At 38.6% G+C, this 27211-nt stretch overlaps 1 protein-coding gene across 7 annotated transcripts in view; it reads right to left on the bottom strand.

Annotated features, from left to right (window-relative positions):
* Positions 1–938: 938 nt before the first annotated feature.
* Positions 939–27211, bottom strand: part of RIC8B (RIC8 guanine nucleotide exchange factor B) — a 100571-nt gene continuing 74298 nt past the window's right edge. Inside the window, exons 9-13 of one of the 7 annotated variants that reach the window (XR_011566674.1) lie at positions 16318–16437; positions 13320–13403; positions 9044–12434; positions 8221–8397; positions 939–2338 (exon numbers count right to left, since the gene is read on the bottom strand). Coding sequence is in view for 3 of the 7 variants with exons in the window: in XM_070789657.1 (XP_070645758.1) it covers positions 2227–2338; positions 16318–16437 (232 nt within the window). In the remaining 4 variants the exon portion in view is untranslated. Of the gene's footprint in view, positions 2339–8220; positions 12435–13319; positions 13404–16317; positions 16438–27211 lie in introns of all 7 variants that reach the window. The other 6 variants (XR_011566672.1, XR_011566673.1, XR_011566675.1 and 3 more) reach the window with 6 other exon arrangements.

Raw genomic sequence — 27211 nt, 5'->3', positions numbered from 1 at the left:
ACTCTGCATAAAGCTGGCAAGATGGTATTTCATTAAACATGTCTTCATTTAGGTAAGCGACACTCATGCCAAAGCTATTTGATTGCAGAAATTATAAAAATATCTTAAAAATGCATTTGTAGAATGAAGTAACAAAAATACTCAAAATTCTTTTTTCTAAACTTTTTTTCACTTAATCTAATATTATGAATTACCAAGTTTCACTTTATTTACTGTTAAAACATGGGTCGCCTATAACTTCTACTCCAGTTATTTTGGATGAAAATCCTAAAATGTATTGTGTTCTTTATAGTCTTTTTATAGAGTATTCTGGATTTAACTTTTTTAAAAAAGAAACACAAGGTCATCATTATGAGAATTAGTTTACAGGCCATACTATTGTATGGATACTTTCTGGGTCAACTAGAATGTCCTTTGGGAAACAGATGGTTCCAGACTTATGATGCCTCAAGTAGTTCTCATTGTCCCCACATTCCTATCCAGTTTTCAGTTGGATTTTTGCTGCTTTCAGTAGGTCTGCCTTCCATCCAACAGCCTCCTCTTTTGCCATATATATATATATTTTTTGGTGGACTTGGAAGTCAGATAACTAAACATGTTAAAATATACGCAAATTTTAGTAAAGAGGCAAAAAGTGAGATAGATTCTTGAGGCTCTCACGTAGAAATAAATTGTAAGAAACTTTGACATCTCTTTTGGCAGCTCAAAGGCCTTTTAAAACTGAATTCCTGATTTGTACTTTTGCCAGAGAAGTGGCTTCTGGATAAATGACATTTCACTAATACTCTGTGTACTTTATCCTTAGAAAAGCTATTTATTACAACTGAGATAATAGATGTAAAAGCACTTTAAAAAAGCATAAACTGTGAAATAGTATTGTTTACCCCAATAAACAATAAATAATATTGTTTATAAAGAAACACACACAGATGGCTAAATTGAATCAACCCCAATGTTTTATTTAAAGTTTTAAAAGGCAGTGGTTAAGCACATTATGTGTATATATATGTATGTATATACATACATACATATATATATATATAAGAGGAAACCAACCCCTTTTCAACTTTAGCCATTGATTAACTAGACCCACTGTCTATTGCATGATTCATTTTCTACTTTTTCATATGACCAATCTGTTTTACCAAAGTAAAAACAGCCTTAATCAGTTTAACAGTAACTATTTGTGTTTCTTTTTTAAATAAATAAAGTTACCATTAAACTGATCACATATGGTAGAAAGGTAGAACACACACAAGCACACACAGTCCCCGATTTAAAACATGTGGCGTATGAATGACCTATATGTACAAATGGGTGCTGCTGTCTCCTCCACCCTCAGCAGAGGCCACAGAAGAACTCCCAGTACCCAGGGCTCCCCATTCCCTCTTCCGGGTTGGAGGGTATGTTTTCCTGGCACCCCTATGTTAGACCTCAGAATGCATGCTCCCCATGCAGCAATACAGATGGGGGTTCAGTTCTATGGTACTAGTGTTCAGGTTATTAGGGAATAAATAGGCATTGGTAGCTGCCTCAGAACTAAACCATCTTTTGTAACTTTATAGGGAGAAATGTATTCTGAAGTTCTAGATAAGTGACATACAAACTTTTTTGAATGTAATCAGTTTGCAAGTCTGGGGCTGTGTATGTGTGTGTGCGTGTGTGTGTGTGTGCGTGTGTGTGAGTCTCTATAGATTTATACAAAATTGAAATGAAGTGAAGAGTGGGGCTAGGCCTATGGAGCAGCTGCTTGGCTTCCATTCACTCAGTCCTGATCTAAAGGGTCACTTGCCTTCGCCCCTTTTAGCAGCTCATTCTGCTTCCCATGTGCCTCCGTCTCTGGAGAGATTCAGAAAGGGCAGCTCACACAAGTGAGAGGAAGGACACAGCTAAATCTTCTGTTAAGAATCTTGGCAAACAGAACTGCCAGATTCAACCAGGGCTGCTTTATAGAGTGAAGTCCTTCAGTTCCATCTTGACAGAATGGAATTTTTTTTCCCTCTTCCTAGTCCCTGCAACTCCATCTAACTGCAGCTCTGTATGAATGCCTCAATATCGCAAAAACACAGGATCACTTCTTAAATACGCTGGATTCTCAATGAGTAAACCAGTTAATGTGTTTCTAGCCAAAGCAAGGGCATAAATGTTTTAGAGAAAAGATTCCCCTGGAGCTACAGAGAAAAGATGCTGATAAAAGCAATATTGAGAGTTGAGCAGGTGATGCTTTCAGTCTGTGTCAGAGCTGGTCTCCTCGATGACAGAGTACTGGTTGAGTGCTTCTTCCAAAGGCGTTATTGTCCCATCAGGTTTTAGTCCCATTGGTTTAAGCAACTCCTCTCTGGAAAAAGAGATAAAAGAGAGAGAAAAAAGTATTCACCAGCATCACACACACACCCTCCCCCCGCCCGAATCCACATCCTTTAAAAAAAAAAGAAAAGTCTTTAAAAACCAAAGTATTTTTCCTCAAGCTCTCTCTGTGTGTTTGTAACAGGAAAGATGAAAGGGGTATGGAAAGAAAAAGAGGGAGATAAAAGACTTCATTCACACAGGCCAAACCTACTAAGCCAATTAAAAGTATGAAAAGTCAAGGTCTAAATGGGCTCAGGACAAGGAGCAGGTCTCTTCTGTTTTTAATAATTGACTTTTTTTCCTTTTGTGGATTTGTTTTAGTTAAGAAGTTGAAGCTGCCAAAATTTCACCTGTCCCAGTGGACCAGCCATGTAATTAAATGGCTGATTTGATATGTATGGATTTAATTTAATGGAATAAATCTGCCATTTGATTTTTCCCTGTCCAGTCTCTAGTGATATATAAGTACTTATTGATTTCAAATCAGTTGGCCTTTCCCAACTTTCTCCCTCCCTTTTCTTTCCTTCTTTCTCTCCTTCTTTTTTAAAAAAACACCATTGCTTTTGTTTGTGGCAGTTTAATTATGGGATTGACAGCCATTTTAATCTCTTCAAAGCGCCCCAACTGCCTCTCCTCAGCTAATCCAATTATATCTACTCCACAAGTTACGGCCTCATCTAAAGATGATTAATTATTGATTAAGCCAATCAAAAAGCGTTAGGAAAGATTTATTTAATCTTTTCATGGGCTCTTATTTATTATATGGAGATTATGGTGAATGTACCTGTTGAGCTGCTAACTCTAGTCCTCCTCCCACCCCAAAAAGTCAGCAGTGTACTTTAAAAGGAGTCTTGAAGAGCACATGAGCTGCTTAAAACTTATTTCTCACAGAAACGGGCATTGCCCTCTAAAAACATGTCTACAACAAGAACCCACATGGCAGCAACTGTAATGTTGGTGGGAGCTAGAGTGAAGGAAGGTAATAAAGCCTCCTCTCCCTCTGCTTCCTTGTGGTTGTCCCTCAGGCCAGCACAAAGAAGGGCTCCCTACTGGGAAGGGCCAGCCACACAACCGTGTGCTAGTGTTACAAGTGCAGAGAGACTTCTGGGGAAGGGGAGAACAGCTCAGGGGACGCTGGATAAGCCAACAGGAGCCTATCAAGCAGCTCTTACCAGAAGACTACTGCTGAGAGTCTGAAGACTCTATTAATATGGATGGTTGACTGGTTAAATTGAGGTTGCTAAATATTTATCAAGTAGGAAATGTGTTTCGTGATCCCAGAAATGGGGTCAGAATCATAGAATTTAAAGCGGCCTTAGAGATCATTTAGTCCAACTCCCTTGTTTAATAAAGGAGACTGAGTGACTTACCCAAGGTCACACGTCTAGTGGCAAAACTGGACCTGGGACAGTCCCTGAACCCCAGCCCAGGGCTCTCTGCACATCTGCTCTAACTGCACTGAAGGAACACACTCTGAGTTCAGCTGCTCAACAACTATGTGCTGAGAACTGTGTCATATACTGGGGAGAGAAGGAAGGCCAGGCACAGCTGCTGCCCTCGAGCAGTGCGTGAAACATACACACGGAAAATAACTCAGGACATAATGGGGTAAATGCTGTAACAGGATCAGGAACAAAGGAAATCACAGCTCCTGAGACGAAGCATCGATCTAATTGCCTGGGGAAGGTGGGAGCAGCACCTCTGGGGAGGTGTCCTATGCCAGGCAAAGATGGCACAGGACTCTGCCAGCAAGGGAGATTGTGTGGAGGGCTCTGTATGGTCCCACCTACTTGTGACTGTATAGACCTTTCTGGATTGTGTCAATTTCTTTCTCTGCTCTCAAGCTGGGAAAGGGCCCAGTGTTTGGGGAGGGGAGAGATTCACTGAAGGAGCAGCAGGAAGTAAGTCTGCAAGGGCAGTTTGGGGTTTGGCAGTCAAGTGTCTTGAATGTCAAAGTAAGCAGCTTGGGTCCTAGCCTGTAAGGAATGCCCGGCCAGGGTTGGTTTATAGGGAAGAATCTCTGGCAGCAGTGCAAAGACACGTCGGAATCGGGGAAACTGGCAGAGAGGCAAGTCACGAGGATGTCACTGTAACAGTGCGTGTGAGAGGAGACAGAAAGTTGGGCTGTGGCTGTGGTTGTGGGAAGAAAAGGCATCACTTCCAAGGTAGAGCTGTCATCCACTGGGAGGGCAGAGTTGGTAAAGGGGAGTGAGGAAGAGTGTCTCTATGGCTCCCAGCTCAGATGACCATGTGGATGGTGACCATTCATTCGAGCAAGAGCACAGCAGATGGAGCAGATTTGGGGGGACGGGGAAGACACTAACATCTTTCAGGACAGTGAAGAACTCTGCATGACAACCAGGTAGAAATGTTTAGTGGAACTAGAGAACAATCTGCTTCCACTGAAACTTCTCTCTAGCACCAGTTCATACTCCACATCTGTACTTTAGTAACAATTCCTAGTTGTGGTTGTCCTGAAGGCCTTTGTGATACTGGACACTGTTTACTAATAATCAATACAAAAGGAGAAGGGCACCACCTTCTGGGGTGAAACATTAAGGGATCAGAAAGTTCAAAGGTTTGAAGGGGTTGGTGACTGCAGAACAGTAAGGTGGGGTGGGGTGAAGGGTATGGGGGTGTGGAATGGGATCAGTAGATGAGATTGCATGAATTCTACCAAGATAGTGATGAACTGCTGGGGGGGCATGCCATCACTCCTAATATTTCTGTATTTCTCTGGTAACAGAATGATACTGGGGCTAGCTACCAGCTTGCACAAGGTAGCCAGTACTTTCTCATCCAAACCCAGGAGGAATATTTTCAAATCAAGTCCATAGGTTGCACCCCTACTCCCTAATCCAATTTTATAATAGAAATAATTAAAAACATTACAAAAGTTTTATAGCCAAATTATGAAAATTCATCTATAGAATAAAGGGGCTCATATTTTAATGCTCACCTGTGAACTATTCTTCTCAAGGCTTTATTTTTTGGATTTTCTCTATCACCCCTCTACTAACATAGAAGCTCTTCTAAGGATATGAATTATTTTCTTTTTCACATGGCTATAGGATGCTATAGGATGTCTTGTCTTACTGACACTCCTGTAGGAGAGGTGTCAGTGATAACTGGCCAAATAATTATGCATTCATGCAGATAAATTAAGGCGGCAATGTGATCCACTGGAAAGAACAAAAAGGTCTAGAGTCAGGAAGTCTCTTTGAAGTCCTGGCTCTTCCACTTACCAGTTGTGTGATCTTGGGCAAGTCTCTGAGTCTCTGTATTCCCGTCTGTGAAATGGGGATAATAATACTAGCTCTACCTACCTACTTCCTAGTGATGACTTAAGGGGTTATAGTACTAGCAGTGGTAGTAGTAACAGCAACAATAATAGTATAAATGAAAGAGTTCTATGTACTGTAAAGGAGTCCTAAATATTAGTTGTTGTTATTGTGGTACAGTGAAAGGCATATAAAGGTTTTGGAATCAGACCTAGGTTCTATAGCAGTAAGATCTTGAATTCTCTGAACTTCAGTTTCCTTATCGGTAGAATTGGGATAGGAATACCCATTTCACTGAATCGTCATGAGGGTGAAAGGTCATTATACATATGAAATACATAGTGTGATGGCTGGGGTGTAGTTGGAACCCATGAGATGCATTTCCTGTCCTTTATGTGCTTATGGAAGGAAGGTTTCCACAAGATTGTTAGGGCAGTCTTTGGGAATAAGTGGGGGAAGAATATGCAGAAGCAAATAAAAGACATGGTCCCTGTCCTCAAGAAGCTTTTAGTCAGTTCAGAAGGTAAAACACACACACATTAAACAATATTAAAGGAATTACAGAACAGCAGATCAACAAGCTTGAGATGATTAACAGGCAGAGCCCTGCTTTCCCTAGCTTGACAGTTCAGTACACCCTTACTGTATTTGAAATTTATTTAAAGGCAATTTCTCATCCTGTTTGGGAATGGAAGGAGAGAGGATCACTTACAGATAGACTCTTTTCTCTTATGGACCCCGAGGCTTACTTTTCAAACCCCCATCCTAATGATTCTGCTCTTCCTCTCTATCATATAACAGCCCACAAATACCAAAATGAATTCTTTGATATAGAAACTTACTCCTAAAAGGTCTGAAAAATGACCTGGTTATACTAAACTGCTTCATTTAGTAAGATCTGTTGTATCTAGATGAGCAAGATGTGGACAGAGAATGGGAAGCATTAATGAATACCACAGAACTGTTATTCCACCAGTCATATGGGCTATGTACACGTGGGAGGGACACGGAGGAGATGGGGATGCTGATCACAGGCTCCTGGCAGGAGATGGGTTCAGGGCCAGACTGTAATGGCAGTGATGGACACAGATTCACAGGGAGAAAGGCATCCCGAAGCAGGAGGTTAGTCAAGCAAAGGCACAGAAGCAAGAGTCAGTTGTGTGCAGGGACTGGCAAGCAGGCTGGCTTGGCTGAGATAAAGGAAAAAGAAAGCTCAAGACAGATATGGGGTACAAAAGAGGATTTGGATGGAGACTTTGCAATCCTGGGCTGACAAGTCTGGGTTACAGTACAGAGATATTTTGTCTTCTATTTCAAGGGTCCCATATTTTAAGACTATTTATTAAAAATAATTCTTATTACAAAGGTTGAAAGCTATAAAACAATACTGCTTTGACATTTAAAAAGAAAATATTCTACACTGTATTCATTTTCATATCCCTATGTGTCTAGCACAGTGCCTTGCAGATGGTAGATCCTCAATAAGTGTTTATGAACTCAATTTAGCTGCAGTTGGTATTATCTTGTATTTTCACAGAAAGGAATGGTATAGTGTTTTATGTGACACCTAATAAACAAACCCTGACCAAGAGAAAAGGTTCATTTTCATCACCAAGATTTACAATTAGGAAAAGTATTAGCATTCTACAGGGAATTCTGCATGATGCTTTCCAGAGATTTCTCATTTTCTACAGGACTTGAGCAACTTGAGGACAGAGTCCATGTCTTCTCTGGCTGTGATCTGCAGGATCTAGGATGGGCACATAATAGGTGCTCAGTAAAGTTCTACTGAAAGAATATAATACATGGGTCATAGCATCAATGGACAATGGTAGAGAACCATTTGCCACGAGTCATCCTCATACTATTTTGACTATAATTACTTCCCTGATGAGTCAATGTCATCAGACATTCTGACCGTCCAGAAATCAAGGCCCTCTTTGTGCCATACAACCTGGAATTTCCAACCACTGATTCATGTAGACTCGGCTGCTTACATCTGGGGCACCAGTGGGTCTAGACTCAGATTGTCCACTAATGTGCTGGGTGTCCTTGGGCAAGTCATTTCCTTCTCTGGGCTTGAGTCTCCCCATCTATAAAATGAAGGGGTTGGACAAGATGATCCCTAAGATTCTATTCTAATTCCAAGAGACTAAATATTAGGTTACTAAATAATTATGATCTACTTAAAAAGCGGCTAGGTTTTTAAGACACTGAAACTGCTAGGCTTTTGTTTCTAATCAAGATCTTCTAAACCTAAAAGTCAAGTACAGCAGCCTACCTAATTGTCACTGACATACACCAAGACCACAAGTCCTTTCTGCAAAGCTACCAGCAAAATGATTAGAATGATTCCAAAAATAAAATCAAAGCAATGGCAAATGTTACAAGGATGGATCTAAATTTAATCATGGCCCTCAATAAACAGGCCATTTCATGAAGAGTTACTGGTCCTAAATTATAAAGGTCCCATCTAAAAAGGATGGCTAGGTGTTAGATATATGTAGATCATGGTTAAACGAAGATACTATATACTGAAATGTGCATCAGGGTTAAGATATTCACATAGCAATAACTCCTTCATACTTACCTTCAATGCTATACACAGGCCTTAACACAAGTTAAGACTGCCCTCGTTATCATCAAAAAGTACAGTGATGTCTACTGGATAAAGAGCCCATTCTAGGCACTGTGACAGTATCATGGCGGGCTTCTCATCTGATCAGGCATCTGGCCAGGGAAGAGATAAGCCTCCAAGAATGTTCAACTGGAACGAAACATCATTTAGAAATTTGATCTTACTAAACGATAAGGAACCATAATCTATAAGGGCTTGGCCAGGAACGAGGACACAGATAAAGCACGTCCAAGAAAGGAAACCTTATTTTGCCCCAGCCTAACCCTTAGGACTGCTAACGGAAACCAAAAAGTACTTTTTTTAAAGGTTTAGGGGTGGGAGATTATGGAATTTATACCATATTGAAAGCTTTATAGTCTGTCTTTTTTTTCCCCAGATATAGTTCCACATTTTCCTGAGCCACCATTTCCCTGTAAGTATGCTCCTCTGGGATGCCTGGGCTTATACAACCTCTCAGGACTTAGCGAAAGCTCCACTTTTTAGACTTCTGGTTCCTACGTAACTTTCCCCCAGAAATGACAGTGCAATATTGGGGCTCAGATACTAACATACCCAATAGCACATTATAGAATAGGCCAGATGTGTATGTGTATAAAACACCTTACTTGACCTGGAAACAAGAGAATACTCTTGCCCAAAGCACATGTTTTTGTGCAATACAAACAAAGCATTCAATTCAAGTGTACTTGTTGAAAAACAGGACATAATTAAGCAGTTGGTAAAATGCATTCTTGTTTCCCACTTGCAGATCTCCCAAGAGTCCCTTCGAATTTACCTATACGAGTTTCAGCTTCCCGCTTGCCACTTAGCTTGATAACGACTCAAAAATCATTCCCTTGTTTTCAAGGGCTCTTCTTTCTTGTCTGCTCTGTGTACTACAGGGCAGTATTGACACATGGAATTAATGACAGGGTCTGTAATGAAACAACAGTCATGCAAACACCAGTCTGCTCTTTTGATAAAACAGCATGTTAGAGACCTATTCACCTCCCTCTAATTGAGTACTGCATAATAGTTCCAATCCTTTTATGTAACATATTTTGTTCTATGATTAGAAAAGAAGAAAAAGGGGGAACCTATGAAGCATTGCTTCCTTCAATCACCCCCTGATTAATTCTGATTTTAATGAGGGTGGCTGTTATTTAGGCAGGTTCTGTTACATACTTGTTTTGTTGACTTCTGTACAATGTATAACAAAACCCAGGATGGGATAATTGGGAACCATTTCTTTGGCACAGGGATTCCTGTTCTTAATGTAAGGTTGGCTTGGAAAAAAAGAACCCTGACATTTAAAATTAGCCATTTTGTATTTAATTCCTTTCACATTTGGAAGATAGGATGAAAATAAATATATAAATAAAGTATTTTAATTAACAGAGCTTTTCCAAAAATGCCTGCTGTAACGGAGCCTGTGAGAGCCCCGAGAAGGAAGCTCTGTAATCTTTGCTATAATTCTGAGAGTGCATCTTATTTCAATACTTGAGCATCAATGGAATAGTCCATAATCTATTGAAGTACAATGGATTTCCTCAAAACTTGTGATATTCTGAAGTGTTTTAAATGCTTTGTCCTCAAGAAATTAATACAACTTTTGGCACTAGTTAAATGTTCAGTTATATACCATCAGAGCATGTCCTTTGCTGACCCTTCATCTTTCAGTATAATCTTCCATCTGATGGCTTCCTAGTGCTGAAGTTATACTCATCTTTTACTAAGCCACTAACCAATAGGTAGGAGAGGTGTGGTGGCTTTTCTGTACCAAATCCGAGGTCTTCAAGCTCCATTTCTCAAAAACATTTCTGAGACCCTTCCCTCAGCCTCACCGTCATGCTTTGGGATTGGGTACAGTTGGGAAGTTAAAATATACAACATAAAAATATCATTCCCAAGAGAAATGGATATGGCACACTGTCCACACCATGCATGTCCTTCCACTTCGGGAGCTGAACAAACAGGCAATAGCCTTGTAAATAGGGAAGACTTTCTAAAGTTAATTTTCTTCATATGATCACACTGAATATAAGAATCTGTCAGAATATCCTCTTTTCAAAATAATTAAAATATTTTATAGTAACATAGAATCATAGCAGTTTTACTGGTTTCCTTCATATGAAGCTGTTTTTGTTTTTGATATAAACTACTTAGGACCTGACTTGATATTTGAGAAAAGCTCAATTATGGATTGAAAAAGCAGGAATGGCCTCCAAATCTTAATTTTCTTCTCAGGTAAATAGGCTTACTATCTGTCTTTGTCCTTTGAATCTATTTAAAATTTAGAGCATCTTACTGAAGATAATCAGACTGACAAATTTGAGAGCTGTATGTTGGTAATTTTTTAAAATAACAGTTAAGATTTAGAGTCTGAAGTCTAAGAACCAAATCCTGACTATATCACTAACAAGACGGCTGATCTTGGTTTAGATACTTAATCACTGGTCCCATTTACGCCTCAATAAAATATCTCTTACCCTATCTAATTCACAAGGCTGTTTTCAAACTTAAAAGCAATATATAAAATATTAGTCTTTTATTATTCTCATTTCTGTTAGAAGATCACATGCAAAGCTTCTAAAAATGTGTTATCCACCTCACATTAAAGAGTATGGTTAAGAAAATATAGAGAAAGAGGTTAGGGATAATGTTAGAAAAATAAAACTGAGTTTTACCCTTAAGTGAAGGTGATCTTTATTTCTTGGTAATTTCTCTACAGACCTTTCTATCCTGTTGTCCAAAATTAGCAAAATAAATATTAATAAGAGGTCAGCATGCCAACTGACAGTGTTGAATAAAGCAGTAGAAATGGAAGTTCTGACATGTTCTTCTCCATTAGAAAGGAGGAGGGTGACTAAGAGCAAGTAGTCAATGGAGATTATTCTTATTTGATGTTTCTCTAATAAACAAAAGTCATTTTGGCTAGTGCTTAAATCAAGAGCTCAAAGTAGGCATTCCTACTACAGAGTTAAGGGACAATGACTACTAATAAGCAATACAAAGATTGCATGACATCCTACTTAGAGGTGTCCAGCCAGTGGAAAGGCCCTCTTTAACCTAAAGATGAACAATATCGTATTTCTCCCTTACCACTGTAAGGGTATATTAGTTTAACTGGATCCACGTTCCTTTAATTAAGCTTCTAAGCAAACTTGCAGTGTATTTTTATTGAGATAGAACAGTGCTATCTAACAGAAACATAATGTAAGCCATACATACGTAATCTTAAATGTTCTAGTAGCCACATCGAAAAAGTAAGAAAAGTAAGATTAGTTTTAAAATAATTTGCTTAACCCAATATATCAAAAATATTATTTCAACATAAATTCATAATAAACAATTGAGGTATTTTATATTCTCTTTTTGTACTGAGTCTTTGTTGTTGTTGTTGTTTTTTTTGTACTGAGTCTTTGAATGTCTGAGTATTTTAACACTTAGAAGACATCCCAATTCAGACTAGCCGTAGTCATATATGACTAGTGGTTACCATATCGGACAGTGCAGATCTAAAGGATTTTCTGATGTTAGCAATTGAGATCATTACACTTTCGTACCCACAATAGATCTTACAATGCTATAAAAACTGGATCATATTTCTGAAATGTACCTACAAAGCATTTCCTTGGTTAACTCATCAAGGTGGGAGTAATCACAGTTGTTATTTTTATAAGCAGAGTCAAGAAATTTAGTTATAAAGAAAAAATTATATAGTTATTACTTTCAGTCATAAATTACCTGTCCCAGCTTTAATAAGCTTAAAAATAATATTTGGAGACTAAAGGGGAACTATTTCTATATTTGGTACTTGCATTTATTAAGAAAGCCATGTTCCACCAATACTACATAATGGCTAGTAAAATTATATTGGACAAGGAATAGATAAGAAAGGGAAGAAATGGAAAACAATTATTTATATAGATGTAAATTTTAGAAGATTTTGATATAATTTATAAGCAAAAAGGCAGTGTACCTTGTTAAACAGTGATGGGGTAAGTATGCAGTAGAAGATTAGTCAGTCCTGTTCCAATTAAGAAACTAAGGGGGATTAGAAAAGTCAAAACAAAGTTTGAAACTTGAAATATTACTTCCCTTGGTTAGTTTAGGCTTAAGCCATCAATCTTCTCTCCCCTCTTCTGGAGGAGGCTGTGCTGTTATATGCAAATTGTGTGCTGTAGCTAAGGTGAATGCAATTGTATTAGCCACACTGGACTTGCTTAACCACATACAATCCAAATTCTAATCTCCTGCTTAAGTTGCAGGGACTTATATTTTTTCCAGTTCAAAAAAGGAAAGAAGAGGTGGAGAGGCAGGCCAATTTCATCCTCTTTCCCACCTCTGTTCTCACATTAAAAATGTCAAATGAAGCTTTCTATAATCTCCATGCCTCAGGCCTTAATGCTTATGTCTGATAAATATTACAATTATCATTCTATATTAAAGAAATTAGGTACCCCATTATTTAAATTAGCCACTCATGGACCAAAGTACCTTACAGAATTCCTTTCCAGACCTGCATTTTATGACATCTGGCCAAGAAATTGAACTGACAAAAGTATACTTTAAAGTCTTTAAACCATGTAGGCTATTTTATTGAGCAAAAAAATTAACCTTTGATTTGGGGATCAGCTTTGACATTTCATCAAACACACTGGGAAAATCACAGGGTACAAGGCACTGTACTAGCTAGACATGATGGGACTTATAGGGCTCAGATTATTCTCAAACTCTTAAGACCTCCAGGTCCACTGCCAATCCCCTTACCTACATCTGTCTAAAACAGAATCCTTACACTAAAAAAAGAAAAATCACATGGAATACCACTGTCAGTTGGTATTCAATGGGAAGAAAATGTTTCAGCACTGATCTCTCCAGTGTCCTTAAAAATCTAGCTTAGATAAAGTTGCTAAGGCGGTGAGCAACTTGAAGCAGTGGCTATGTCCAGCCTGGAGGCAAAATGGAAATGTAATTTAAATTTTCGCATTGGTGGTTTTTACAGTTTTGGTGGTAAATAACATCTGTACCCTACACCAGGCTCAGTAATAGTACTTGGCATGACCAACCTTAGTCATCACTTTGGTAAGTGCTTTGGCACGGGCCACTGTTGCTAACCACCATCCTGGTGCAGGTCCTTCACATCTGCTCTCCTATGGATGGAAAAAAGGGAGTGTCTAGTGTCCATTCATTGGCCACATCACCTCCAATCCTATCCTTTACTCACACACCTTTCAACTCAGGCCCAGGAGAAAATGATTTCATTTTTGGAAAGGAAAGCTAACCAGACAAAGCTATAGTACACTCTTAGCACAGTAAGACTTGGTGGGATGCAGAACATCCTTAGAGTGACAGCTGAAGGAACTAACCAATAGCACATTGCTGAAGAGGATGATTTAGGAAATATTCTGGCAAACACTGACTCTAACAGACAGACACAGTAGCACAGTGGACAGAGCAAAGGTCTTGAATTCTGAAAAATGAAGTTCTTAGCCTCACTTTAGCTAGAAAGACAGTGTATGTTTTGTAAACTGTGAAAGGAAATGTGTACTTTTTGTAAACAGTTTTGTAAACTGTGAAAGGAAATGGATTTTCATCAGTCATTAGCTTGGAAATGTGTGGGGCAATTCTTTGGGCCTTGCTTTCCCTAATGATAAATCTGATAACTTAATCAGATTGTGATAAATTAGCTCTGGTTACGAGCTCTTTAGAAGAAAGATGCAGTATGTGAATAACAAAGATTTATCTTATTAACAAGAGTAAGTTTCCCTCCACCTGGAATGAACGGTCATTTCTCCATTTGTTAATCTAACACCTCTTAAACTTCAAGGATCAGCACAATTGTTACCTTCCCTGTGAAACAGTCCCTGATTCATCGCAACAGAATGAACTGCTCCTTTTCCTTGGTGCTCACAGTTCAATACAGACCTTATTTTGACATTACTTCCTTCTACCCTGTGTTCTAGAGTAGCTCATAGCCATATCCCACACTAAAAGGTGAGTTTTCCAAAGGCAGAGACTACCACATTCACCTCTGAATCTCCCTCATCTTCCTAGCACAGTGCCTTGCACAGAGTACCTGCTTAATAAATATTCCCCGAATTTACTGATTTTAGTCTCCCTTGGCTTTATGGCATCTTTTTTACCTCAAAAAAAAAAAAGAAAAAAACAACAGTGAAAAAAGAGAAGGAACTAAGACAAACACGTAAGACGACGCATAAAGAATGGGTTCATTCTTTGCATTCCAGCTTTGGAATGCCCACTGCTCATCTCCATACAGTTTTGTCATTGACTGTTATTAGTGAGAGCAAATGTTAGAAAGCACATAAAGGCAGACAATGTAAAAAAAAAAAACAAACCCACCACACATCATGGAAAAGTGATTTAGGACTATTCTCAAAATTGTCTTAACTTCAACTTGAATGGTGAAATTCATACCATCAAAGCCAACACAAGATATATTTTGCTATGCAAAAATCAGTATCACCTTCAGATTGACCTGAGAGTCGGCTGGATGTTTACTCATCCAGGGCAAATTGGCAAGCTGGATAGTATCTGTGTTATCTTTTAAGAACTCATATTACTGAAATGCGATTTAAGAGAAACAAAATTTATTCAACCTAACTAGTTCACTGTCTTCACGCTAGTATGCTCCATCCTGGTCCTTGTTAATATCTCCCCCTCCATCTACCAGGCGGACTCTGTTGGTTCTCATCCTAGCTGCTGTAGTTACACTGCTGTGTTTCACTTGCCACATCAGATCCTTGTGAAGTACAAATCTTATTTTTATTTGCTCATTCAGAACCTGTTCCTCTGCCTCCTATGTTTGCTCTAACAATATATCTTCTCTTTTACTGTAAATTCATTCAGGGTAGAAACATGTATATTCTATACAAAGTATGAAGAATGTCATATGCAAAGAGATAACAATGTCTTTTGAATATTATGAGCATGGTTAGCTGTAAATTCTAAACTTGGGAAAATGATGGAAATTTAAAAGGAATAGCTGGAAGTCAACTAAATTCTATCGCATTATCAGCATCATTTGAAAACTCAGACTCTGTAGAGGGTCTAAATATCCTAACTTGTCACACTCCTCATGTCAGCTCTTCCTGTTTTTGAACACTTCTGTTCTAAGCTTCCTGCTGTGCTCTTAGTCTCTGACTATTTCTTTATTATACCTTTCCCTTTTATGGTTCACTTTCTGGCTTTACCATTCCAGTTGCTACTTCTCTTGACTGAGGGATACTAGCCTTTGCAGAGTTGTTGTGAAAAAGGAGATGACCAGAAGAAATTCACCTTCTGGTGGCAGCTGCCACCAACACACAGAAGCACTCACTCAAGATGGCTTAAAGGAGACAGTGACTCAATATATGACTAGAAAATTGAGCAATTCAGGCAAGTGTGAAAGGAATACTTTCTAATAACTCCTCCAAGATGACTAGTTACTTATTAGTATATATTTAGTTTAATTATTTTCAAAACTGGCTATTTTTGGAGGGGAAGGAGGTGTGAAGCAAGAAGGGAAAGTGAAATTGTTTTTAGAATCCCTAATTAATACAAGTGCCTGCTTTCAGAAAATCCTTCATTTGAGCTATTCCTTTTCACCTTTTCCTAGACAGTTTAGAGTTCTTGGTTTCAGCAGCAATCCAAAAAGAAAGAATTGCAAACTTGCACATCAAAAATGAATAAAAATAAAAAGCATCATGATTTGGAACAAAAACCAAAACAGACTAAAACGAAAAAATACAAGAAGCAGCAAAATCATCAAACCTAATTCGCAGCATCTTTTTGAAGACAGGGAGGTTAGTTGGTTAAATATCACAGTGACCTGGCAGCTACTCTCCTAGCTTTGAGAGCTGAAATGTTGAGGAACGCACATCCATAAGCGGCACATGTAGAAGAACCACAGTGGCCAAGAGAGGTCTGAACTAGTGCTGCCTGGGCCAGCCTGTTCCAATCAACATGGATTTCCAGAGTTGCTGTTCTATGGTAACTCTCAGTGAGAGAGACAAAGAAATAGAACATTTTTAGAAACCAAGCAAAAAATGGAGGGGAATACAATACCTGGAAAGTTTATCAAGCATGTTGACAAGTTTCATGGCTTCATATTCTTTTTGTTCTTCTGTCATTTCATCTATGGGGTTTGGCATTGGTTCCTCTAAATGACCAGTGATAAGATTAATGCTACAAAAAGAAAAAAAAGTTATGCTGTATGTTTTCAAATTATGCTCTTTCTATACTTTTCTGGTCCAAGTTTTAAGTTATAATAAGAAAGAGTATAATAGCCAAAAAATTGGCAGTAGCAATTTTATGGTATAGAACTGCTATAGGAATTTTTTTAAAAAACTGACTTTTCCTACTAATTTGCTTTGGGAAGTGGGTGATAGCTAACTTGCCAGCTTTTTTTTTTTTTTTTTTGAAGGCATGGCTACTTTCTAAAAATTGGAAATTAGATTGGTGCCGTTAGGATAAATATCCTTGGATGCACAGCTTAATTATATAGGGGACAAATGATTTCAGAGAAGAAGAAACCTGTTTTGTGATACAGCATAAAACAAGTATGTCAAAAAAAATTGGAAAAATGATGACAGGCTGGAATCTGAAAATGAAAGCATGCCAATTTATAATCTCAGGAAATTAGTCCATTAGTGAGACCACAGAAGGCAATGAGTGTTTAAATAATAAAAGATAAAGCAGAACAATTTTAATCAGATTTGATCTGACCTAGATGAAAAAAAAAAAAGGAATGAAATCTAGTCTACCAAAAGACAGGTATGCCATCTGGCTTTCTGGAAATAGATTTAATAAAGTACTTAAAATGAATGTGTTCCATAAACTTTGTATGAAGTTCTAATACCAAACCAAACTATCCTCTTATTTAAAAGTCATACTATTTTTTTTTTTTTTTTGAAGAGGAGGAGGGGGAGGTGAAATAAAAGATAATTCTTTAAATGGCTGCCAAGTATCTATAGTTTAAACGTCTTTCTGGATAAGCAGACAAGAGGTTATAATATTCTGTACCAGCCAAGTACAGACAGTAATGTTTTTAATGATCAAATATCCCTGCAAACAGAAAAGTGCCAATAAATTACTTTCTAGGGTTTATAAACACAAATGCTTTCAGGGGCCAGGCCTTAAGGATAGGCAGATGAGTGAACTGGCTAAGTATAAGTAACGTGGAGTATTGTGGACTAGGCTAAAATGGAGAACAGTTCTAGTCTAAACAGGGAAAAAAATCATGTGGGCCAAAACCAAGACATTGTGATTGCTTATGTCCTTGCTTGCTGGCCTGGCTTTAGCCTTTATACTTGGGCAAGTTGACTTCCTTAACTAAGCAGGGCTTTTCCTCACATAGAGCAAGGGCTAGGTACTATAATGTTAGAAAAAATACTTCTTTTTCTACATTTTTCAGAGGCTGCCTGACAGATTTCTTGCAGAAGGACTCAGTGCTCACCATCCTCAAAAACTGGATCTTAAACATCTATTTTACCATTCTGTATAAAGACCTTTGTCAGGGGTCATGGTTAAAAGACTTCTTTTTCCTTCAAAGCAGTGGAAACCCTCACCCTTTTACACAAATGAAATCTACACAGAAAGCTGATATATGAAATAGATGAAAGTGGAATTGCTCAGGCAGAAGAGGGGCCAGGGATGGCCAAGGAGGGTAGGGGCCTAGAATCCCTTCTATTTGCTTCCCTTCTATCCTCACTCACTTGCTTCCTCTGAAGGCAGCCCCTAAGACACTTTCAGGAACTCTGGGGAAACAGTCTGAAAACCCACGGGCTTGTCAGTGATTCTTAGCTTTGGCTGTAAACTGCAATCATCTGAGAAACTTTAAAGATGCGACCTGGGCCTCACCTGAAACCAACTAAATGTATTTTTTCCCCAGTTGATTGTGATACACATTGAGGTTACGAACCGCTGGGATAAAGCCTAGCTAAGACGCTCACTGTGTGCTACTAGTCCCTCTCCTTTTTTTCAGGTGCTCATGCATGCTCAGTTGCTAAGTCGTGTCTGACTCTGTGACCCATGGACTGTAGCCTGCCAGGCTCCTCTGTCCGTGGGATTTACTAGGCAAGAATACTGGAATGGGTTGCTATTTTCTACTTCAGGGGATCTGCCCCCTCCAGGGATCAAACCCAAGTCTCCTCATTTCCTGCATTGGCAGGTGAATTCTTTACCACTGTGCCACCTGGGAAGCATCAGGTGCTCATAAAAGAAAAAGGCCTCGAGTTGGTGGCCATTAACAAAAATGTTGAACGGGGTCATCTGCTGCTGCTGCTGCTGCTGCTGCTGCTGCTGCTAAGTCGTTTCAGTTGTGTCCGACTCTGCGTGACCCCATAGACGGCAGCTCACCAGGCTTTCCCGTCCCTTGGGATTCTCCAGGCAAGAACACTGGAGTGGGTTGCCATTGCCTTCTCCAATGCATGAAAGTGAAAAGTGAAAAGTGAAGTCGCTCAGTTGTGTCTGACCCTCAGCAATCCCATGGACTGTAGCCTACCAGGCTCCTCTGTCCATGGGATTTTCCAGGCAAGAGTACTGGAGTAGGTTGCCATTGCCTTCTCCAACGGGGTCATCATATTTCCCCAAAGTCAGGAACAAAGAGGACCCAAGGCTTCTGAGAAGGTAATTTTTAAGAAGTCTCCAGATGCCACACTGAAAATGTAATTCCACCACTCATCTCTTATTTGCTTAGGCATAAAACAACAGGACATATTTTCACTGGTTTCTCTTCTGCTGCCTGTTAAATTAGAAAAACAACTAGTCTTAAAAATAAGTAAGTAAAGGTATTTATTATAAGGCACATGCCACTTTCCAAGCAGACAAAAGAAATACGGCCTTAGAAGAAGGTATAAGGCAAGACAGGTGTATTAACTACTTTAGGTCATGCTCATCTGTCTCTTAAGAGAAGTCTTCTCTTTTCAAGCTCAATGGAAGGGTGACAAAAAAAATTAGATCCACACAATGTTTTAGAATATAATGAAATTAGCACAGGCCATCTTGTGCCTTAGGGAAAAAAATCTGTCAGGAGGATACCACAGCACATGAAGTCAGGACATGATTCCTGGATCAGGGCACATTTGATTCTTTTCTTGGTTCTTTTAAGGACTTAGTGGAAATGATGACTCTTTTCTACAAGCTGACCTCAAGTCTAATGCTGCTAAAATGATTTAACAACTTGCTGTGAAATTAGCTACTAGAGTCATACAATGCTTTGCTCACTGAGCATAAAATTCACTCTTACAGAATAAGAACTTACCATCCTTTACCCCATCCTTTACCCATGTAGTAAAACATTCCAACCCCCCCCCCCCAAAACACTCTGGGAATTGAACTTTCAATTTTTTCCTTAAAAAAACATTCCCCGCCCCAAACCCCAAGCTGATACTCAGAAGAATATAACCACCACCATGGCACACAGAAGTTGCTGAACTCTGCCACTCAGTTATGGTAAAAAAAAAAAATCAAAAACGCCAATATGCAGGGGGCAGGAGGCAGCCTTAGACACTGTCTCCCCTCCTGCTCCCCACTTCAAACCAATCTCATGCAGTTTCCCCACCCAGAAAAAGAGAAAACAAATAATAGTCACCACCACAGCAACAGAGTGAGGTTTCATAAAAGAGTATTTTCGCTGAACAAATACTGCTACCTTTATAACCTTAAGAGTATAGTCTGAGATGTAACTTTCCAGGTTTCAGAATCTTAACACTGAAATTCTAGGACTGGTTTTTTGTCCAAGACTCGGTCCTAAGATACTTTAAGTACACTAACTGCGGTAGATACTTTATTGGGTAATTTTATATTTATCCTAGTTTTTCCCACCTTGTCTCTGCTCCCGGCCCCCATATTTTCATCACTCCAATCCTAACTCTTCTGTGTGATATTGCATCAAGAATTTTGTATTATATATAATGCCATTATATGACTGCAGCTATAGGTCTGCAGACAAAAGGATTAAGACTTTTACTCTTCAAATTGTTGCTACATTTGGCCAACATCAATTGCATTATACTACTTCACTTAAAACAAAAAAAGGAGCTATTAAATGTTCCCTGAGCTATAAGAAAGTTAACATCTATCTCTAAAAAACATGGGTCAAATTTTACTCCAAGCATCCTGGTTAACAAGCTGTAAAGTCAAGTCCCTGCAGAGGCTAAGGCAGATACGATGAACAAAGAAGGTACGTTATGAAATCGAAGGAGCTTATGCCTGGTATGACGGGGCCACAGTCACGCAGCTCAGTCAGGTACCATGTGGCACTGTAGGCCTAATGTCATCAGAACTTCCACCTTTTCAAAAGAAGTTACGAATCTAAATTTTCATCTGAAAGATATGAATTCTAAATTAGTTTAAGCCCTATGTAAAACAGATATTAAAAACATAAAACCAAATAACCAATGCAACATCAGGCAAGTGAAGCAAAACCTACTTGTGGGCTAAATCTAGTCTATGGACTAACGATGTGTAACCTCTAGGAAAGGGATCAGGGCTTTTAGGAGAAGGCGTTTTTGAGTCCAAACTAAGGAAGAAGAGAGCAGTGGGGTGGGAAAGGAGACATTATGTGCTCATGAAATTAGAAATATCTTGCCAGGAAAAACTCTCCATAATATCTGCCACCCATAAAACAATAAATAGAGTGGAAATTTACCATACCCTGTTTTCTTGAATTCCATCCCTTGGCCCCATTTCCCAGCTAGATGTGGAGCCTGAAGAGGGCAGGGACCTCATCTGTCTTGGTTATCCTCATGATAAGAAGGGGCTGACCAACTTAAATTTATAAACACCTTAAAAAAACTAATATATTCAACCAAAATTTACTGAATGCCTACTGCACATGAGGCACTATTTTGGGGACATCTCAATGAATAAAAAAAATTCTCTCATGGAGTTTATCTTCTACTGGGAAAAACAGACTAGATGAATAAGTAAATTGTATGGTATGTTAGAAGGTGGTAAGTGCTATGAAGAAACAAGAGCAAGCAAGTGTGAGGTGGAGTGGTGAAGGTAGGGGTGTGGCAATTTTTAATGTGGGGACAGAACAGACTTTACCAGGAAGACGATAACTGAGTTAAGACGTGCAGAAGCCAAGGGAATGGCCTTACAGCTCTCTGGAGAACAGGCATTCCAGGCAGAAGAACAGTCAGTGCCGAGGCCTCGGGAGTGTGTCTGGAGCGTGACAAGCAGTGAATCACCGGGTGACAGCACAGTGAGAAAGGCTACATGTACATCACCATAAGGACTTTGATTTTTAGCCTTTGGAGAGTTTTGAGCAGTGGTAATGTCCGACTTACATTTTTATAAAGATCACGTTGGCTGCTGTGTTGAGAACTAAAAGAATGACAAAAAAAAGTAAAGAAGTAAAGTAAAAAGTAAAGTAAAAAAAGTAAAGAATGAGTAAAGAATGACAAAGATAGAAGCAACAAGACCAGTGAGGAAGCTATTTAAAATGATCTCAGAGGGAGATAAAATTTGAGCTTGGACTAGAATAGTGGCAGTGATGGTAGTGAGGGGTGACTATTTCTGAATGTACTATGAAGGGAGAGCCAGAATCACCTGAGAGATTTATGTGAATCAGAATGAACTGAATGAAACTTTTAACTTTCAGGGATATCAGGACTTATAAAAAATATATTTTCTCTTATTTTCTATTTTGGTTGTATCAAAGAAAGATAAGAGATGCTCTAAGAACAGGGAGATTACGTGAAGGGCAAACTCATCTCTCCTTTTGATTGGCCCTGAAGAATATGGTAGCAGTTAAAACACAAGCTTTGACTTCACACATGTTAGGATGGCTAAGATATTAAAAGAAAAACCTGAAAAATAATAAGTATTGGACAGGATATGGAGAAACTGGAACCCTTGTGCACTGCTGGTGGGAATGTAAAATGGTATGGCAGTTCCTCAAAAAATTAAACATAGCATTACCATATGATCTAGCAATTCCCCTTTGGGTATATACCCAAACTTATACACTCACATTCATCATTCACAGCATTATTTACAACAGCCAAAAGGTGGAAATAACCCAAGTATCCACTGATGGATGAATCGATAAACAAAATGTGGTAAATACATACAACGGAATGCTACTCAGCCTTTAAAAGGAAGGAAATTCTGACACATGCTATAATATGGATGTGTTTTAGAGACATTTTAAGTGAACTTAGTCACAAAAGGAGAAATATTGAATATTATTTCACTTACATGAGGTTCCTAGGCAAATTCACAGAGAAAGTGTAACAAGAGTTACAAGGGGTTGTGGGGACAGGGGATAGATAAAAGTTTCAGTTGGGGAAGATGAAAAGTTCTGGAGATAGATGGTAGTAATGGCTACACATTAATGTACATGGTGCCACAAATCTGTATGCTTAAAATGGTAAATTTTATGTATATTTTACCCTCAAATTAAGGCAAAGTGAAAAATACAATAAAGCCTGCTTTGCCTACCTCAAAAACAAACAAAAATCTCAAAAAAGACCAGCTCTGGAGTTAGGTCACCTGATTGCTCATGAATTGTGTGCGCTAGACAAGTTCTGGAAACCACTGAGCTTTATTTTCCTCATCTGTAAAATGTGGATAACCTTTAGCCCAAAGTTTGCTGTGAAGATTAAATGAGATAATATTATGAAAGTTCTTAGTACAACACATTAGATACTCAGTAAATGTCATTTATTCACTCAGTTATGTCCGACTCTCTGCGACTCCATGGACTGTAGCCTGCCAGGCTCCTCTATCTGTGGGATTTCCCAGGCAAGAATACTGGAGTGGGTTGCTATTTCCTTCTCCAGGGGATCTTCCCAACCCAGGGATCGAACCCACATCTCCTGCACTAGCAGGCAGATTCTTTACCACTGAGCCACCAGGGAGTCCCATTTAATAAACACCAGCTACTAGCATAGTGAGCTACTTGTCAAGAAGTAAGCAAGCCAAAAGTCCTTGAATCCAGTGAGTTAGTTTATTAAGTTAAATCATCACCATGGAGCTGCACATGCAATCTTCATTAACTAAAGAAGCCACACAATAACTAGGTTTTTTGTGGCGTTTGCTATGGTTAAATCCAGTTTTAAGATATTTTAAAGAGATACCAGTTAATAATGGTGACTGAGGTGAAAATTTGAGAATTACTATATAAGACTGATTTCACATTTAAGAAGTAGGATAAATTATGGAACAATGTCTTAATCACAGATTTTGCATTCTATTAACAATGCAAAGAAATAGGGTAATGTGGTATAATTCATTTATTAATTATTAAGTATCATGGATCAGCAATATAAGTAGACATACTGAATACACATAAATACACCAAGTTGCATCTAGGCAACTAAAAAAGCTCCAAGATACTTTTAAAATTACAGTGCTTTATATGTTTCTTATATTGGGCTGTTTCAAGTGCTATCCTTGATATAAAGGATATAAAAAACTATGGTTGTAAATCAGTAGGAAATAAAATCTGAAGTAAAGCTCAATACTGTAGATTCAGATAACATACCTCTTGCTGGTCATTTACTCAAATTAAAATACAAAAGAAAAGTCAGAGAACTCAATTTTCAAAGTGCAAAGCTGGTATGAATTGTAAATATCACAAAGGCGAGTTAACCAGTATGCATGGGAGTAGAGGCAGTGATTTTATTTTCAATTTTGGTCTTTAGAGATCTGAATTTAGATTGTGTTTCATGACTGCTTACAGGAAATTAATTCTAGTTCCTAGAAAGGCTAGTTACAACCTACTATACATAAATATACCATCATAGTCTAAACTAGGCAAAACGAGAAATCTTCAAGTCCTAGTTCTGGTTTATCTACTTCAAGAAATATTAAAAACAAAGCTATCTCTTCATTTGTATAACCCCAAGATATGGAGAAAATTATAATGGGACTTGACTTAAAGCAGCATAACAAAATCTTGACAAAAGAAAACCAAGTCATTTGTGCTGAAGAAACTATAATATCTATACAGCTGCTGCCATAGCTACTGTTGAAAAATACATGGTCAAGAAGGAAACACCCCTGAATTGCTTAGTAGTATAATAATTTTAATCTGATGGGCGTAATTATGAACTAGTGTGGTGTATTAAGAATACAACAGGGCATCCTAGAGTTCTATACACTTTGGCCCTTCTCTTCTTCTGCCCCTCCATACAGCAGCTCTTTTTTAAAGATACGCTTTTGGACTCATAGGCTCCTATATACCATACGAGGCCTGAAGGCAACTAGTCTAAAATGAGTCAAATGTCACTACGGTACACATCTGTCAACTGATGTTTGGAATGATGTACAAACCACAGGAATCAGTTACATTATACCATCTATACAGTCAAGGAGCCTTCATACTCAGAGGTGGAAAAAAACAGGTATAAAGTTAGAATTTAGAAATGTGTGCTAAGTCACTTCAGTCATGTCCAACTCTTTGCAACCCTAGAGACTATAGCCTGTCAGGCTCCTCTGTCCATGGGATTCTCCAGGCAAGAATACTGGAATGGGTGGCCATTTCCTTCTCCAGAGAATCTTCCCAACCCAGGGACTGAACCTGCATCTCTGATGTCTCCTGCACTGGCAGGCAGGTTCTTTATCACGAGCACCACCTGGGAAGCCCTGTACATTATATCACCAATACAGTCAAGGGGCCTTCATGCTCAGAGGCATAAAAGAAACAGGTATAAAGTCAGTATTTAGAAATGTGGTTTCTCTTTTATACAGGACCAGTGCTTATTTAATTACTTTTTTACAAACATGGCTAGATATACACCAAAAACCTGTGTGGCATATACTTGATTCTATGACTGTATTTTCTCTAAGTATGTTAATTGCAGAAAGCTATTTCCAGTCCATTAAATACATTTATCTTGACACAGAAAGGACTGTTGTGATATTAACTGTCTCTCATGGCCTAAATGTAAGCTCCATACTATTCTTAGTTTCAGATTCCACTAAAGGATTACAGGTTACCTTGGTGCATTAATCAGAATCCACTTATATTTTTGACAACGGGATGAGGGCCAACTGAATGAAGGGTAATTCTCTGCTTCTGCCAATACTAACAGTGTTTGTGAATAAGTGCATCATAAGAGAAGCAGGCTGTGATCCTGAGAGCACTGATTGGTGATGGTTAATCAGGCGGTAGGGGAGTAAGTCATCCTTTCAGATGCTGACTTTATAAACTTGACCAGATTGCTAAGGAGTTTTCATAACAATTTTAAAGGAAGAAGTTCTTTGAGCTTGTGGATCACTGTCCAAAGCACAAAGGATTATCTTGCTTGCAAAGCACTTTGTTTACCACCACTTCCATGGGAACCATTTTAATAAGTATTTTAAATTAACATATGAAACACTGCTGCACCTGAAAGAGGAAAGATGTTTAAGAAACACAACAAGATTTCACAATGGTGACTATTCTGGCCACACTAACACACCATTCCTATATTAATGATACAGGCCAGGTCCAAAGGCTGAAGAAGATTCCAACCAGGGATGTAAGGCCTAAACACAAAATCTTTCCATGGTCAAGAGTCAAGACAATAACAATATCACACATCATGGTCCTTGATTTTAAAAAGCAGTGCTCTCCGATACTGGATGCTTGGGGCTGGTGCACTGGGACGACCCAGAGGGATGGTATGGGGAGGGAGGAGGGAGGAGGGTTCAGGATGGGGAACATGTGTATGCCTGTGGCAGATTCATTTCTATATATGGCAGAACCAATCAATATTGTGAAGTTTAAAAATAAAATAAAATTAAAAAAATAAAAATAAAAAGCAGTGCTCTCCTGAAATCTAACATCACTTCCATAATGTAACACATTTCTATTTCCTGTACTATTGGGAGAGACCCAATGTTATTGTATTTTTTCTGAGGTTTTTCTTGTTATAGTAGTGTTCTTGTGTTTGCTAGATATATGTTAGTCACTCAGTCATGTCTGACTCTTTGTAACCCCATGGACTGTAGCCAATCAGGCTCTTCTGTCCATGGAATTCTACAGGCAAGAATACTGGAGTGGGTAGCCATTTCCTTCTCTAAGGTATCTCTCCAACCCAGGGGTAGAACCCGGGTCTCCTGCATTGCAGGCAGATTCTTTACTGTCTTAGCCACCAGGGAAGCCCTGCTTGATATACGATCAATGCCATTTTAGAAGTCATCCACCAAACAAATTAAAAAATACACACTGAGATGCAATGATGTCAACCATTCATGAGTACTCAAGAATTTCCTATGTTAGCTGACTGTGTCCACATACCCTGGGACACACTGAATGCTTAACGTAATTTCTTCCTTAATTTAAAAATATGAGACTCTTTAAGTGGTATATTTTAATGTCTCAAATAGAGGATATCAAACTAATATGGAAATACAGTTTATGAAATGAAAAAAGTCAAGAGCTAGCAAGAATAATTTAGAATGATGACTTCTATAATTATGCAAAGATTAATATATTATTTTTCTACCTTAGCTTCAAATATCTGATAGAGACGCCCAATTTATAACATCTAAATGGTGTCAGTCTTAAGAATTTAACGCTTACAGTCACTGCTAGCTTTTTTTCCCCCAAAGCCTTTTTCTTCTGGGACACACTCTGTAAGATCTTACCAAGGCTGAAAGATCTGGGGATGCCACAAGTAACACCACCTACTCAGACCTGATTTGCTTAGAATACAGGCCCTATAAGTCTTGTCTGATTAGGGAAGGATATTTTTTTGTTTCTTTTACATTGGCTTTGGCAATGATTTTGGTTTTGAAACTACATCAAACTAGGGAGTGATCTTTTTTACCTTCTGACAACCCATTATTGTCACTTCAACAAGGCACAATCTACACTTTTAAAAATGGGCTGTATCTTGCAGATAATCATTTTTCCAGCCTCGATCTACTACTACGTGACCCACATCACACTCTAGAAGACTGTGGGTAGAAAAGAGCATATGTCGATGTCATCATTGATAGGGCAGGGCATACCCTTTTA

Source organism: Bos indicus, chromosome 5 (genome assembly GCF_029378745.1).
Source record: "Bos indicus isolate NIAB-ARS_2022 breed Sahiwal x Tharparkar chromosome 5, NIAB-ARS_B.indTharparkar_mat_pri_1.0, whole genome shotgun sequence".
Classification (NCBI taxonomy): domain Eukaryota; kingdom Metazoa; phylum Chordata; class Mammalia; order Artiodactyla; family Bovidae; genus Bos; species Bos indicus.
The sequence above is the reverse complement of the archived record's forward strand: the minus strand, read 5'-3'. Positions and strand labels throughout refer to the sequence as shown.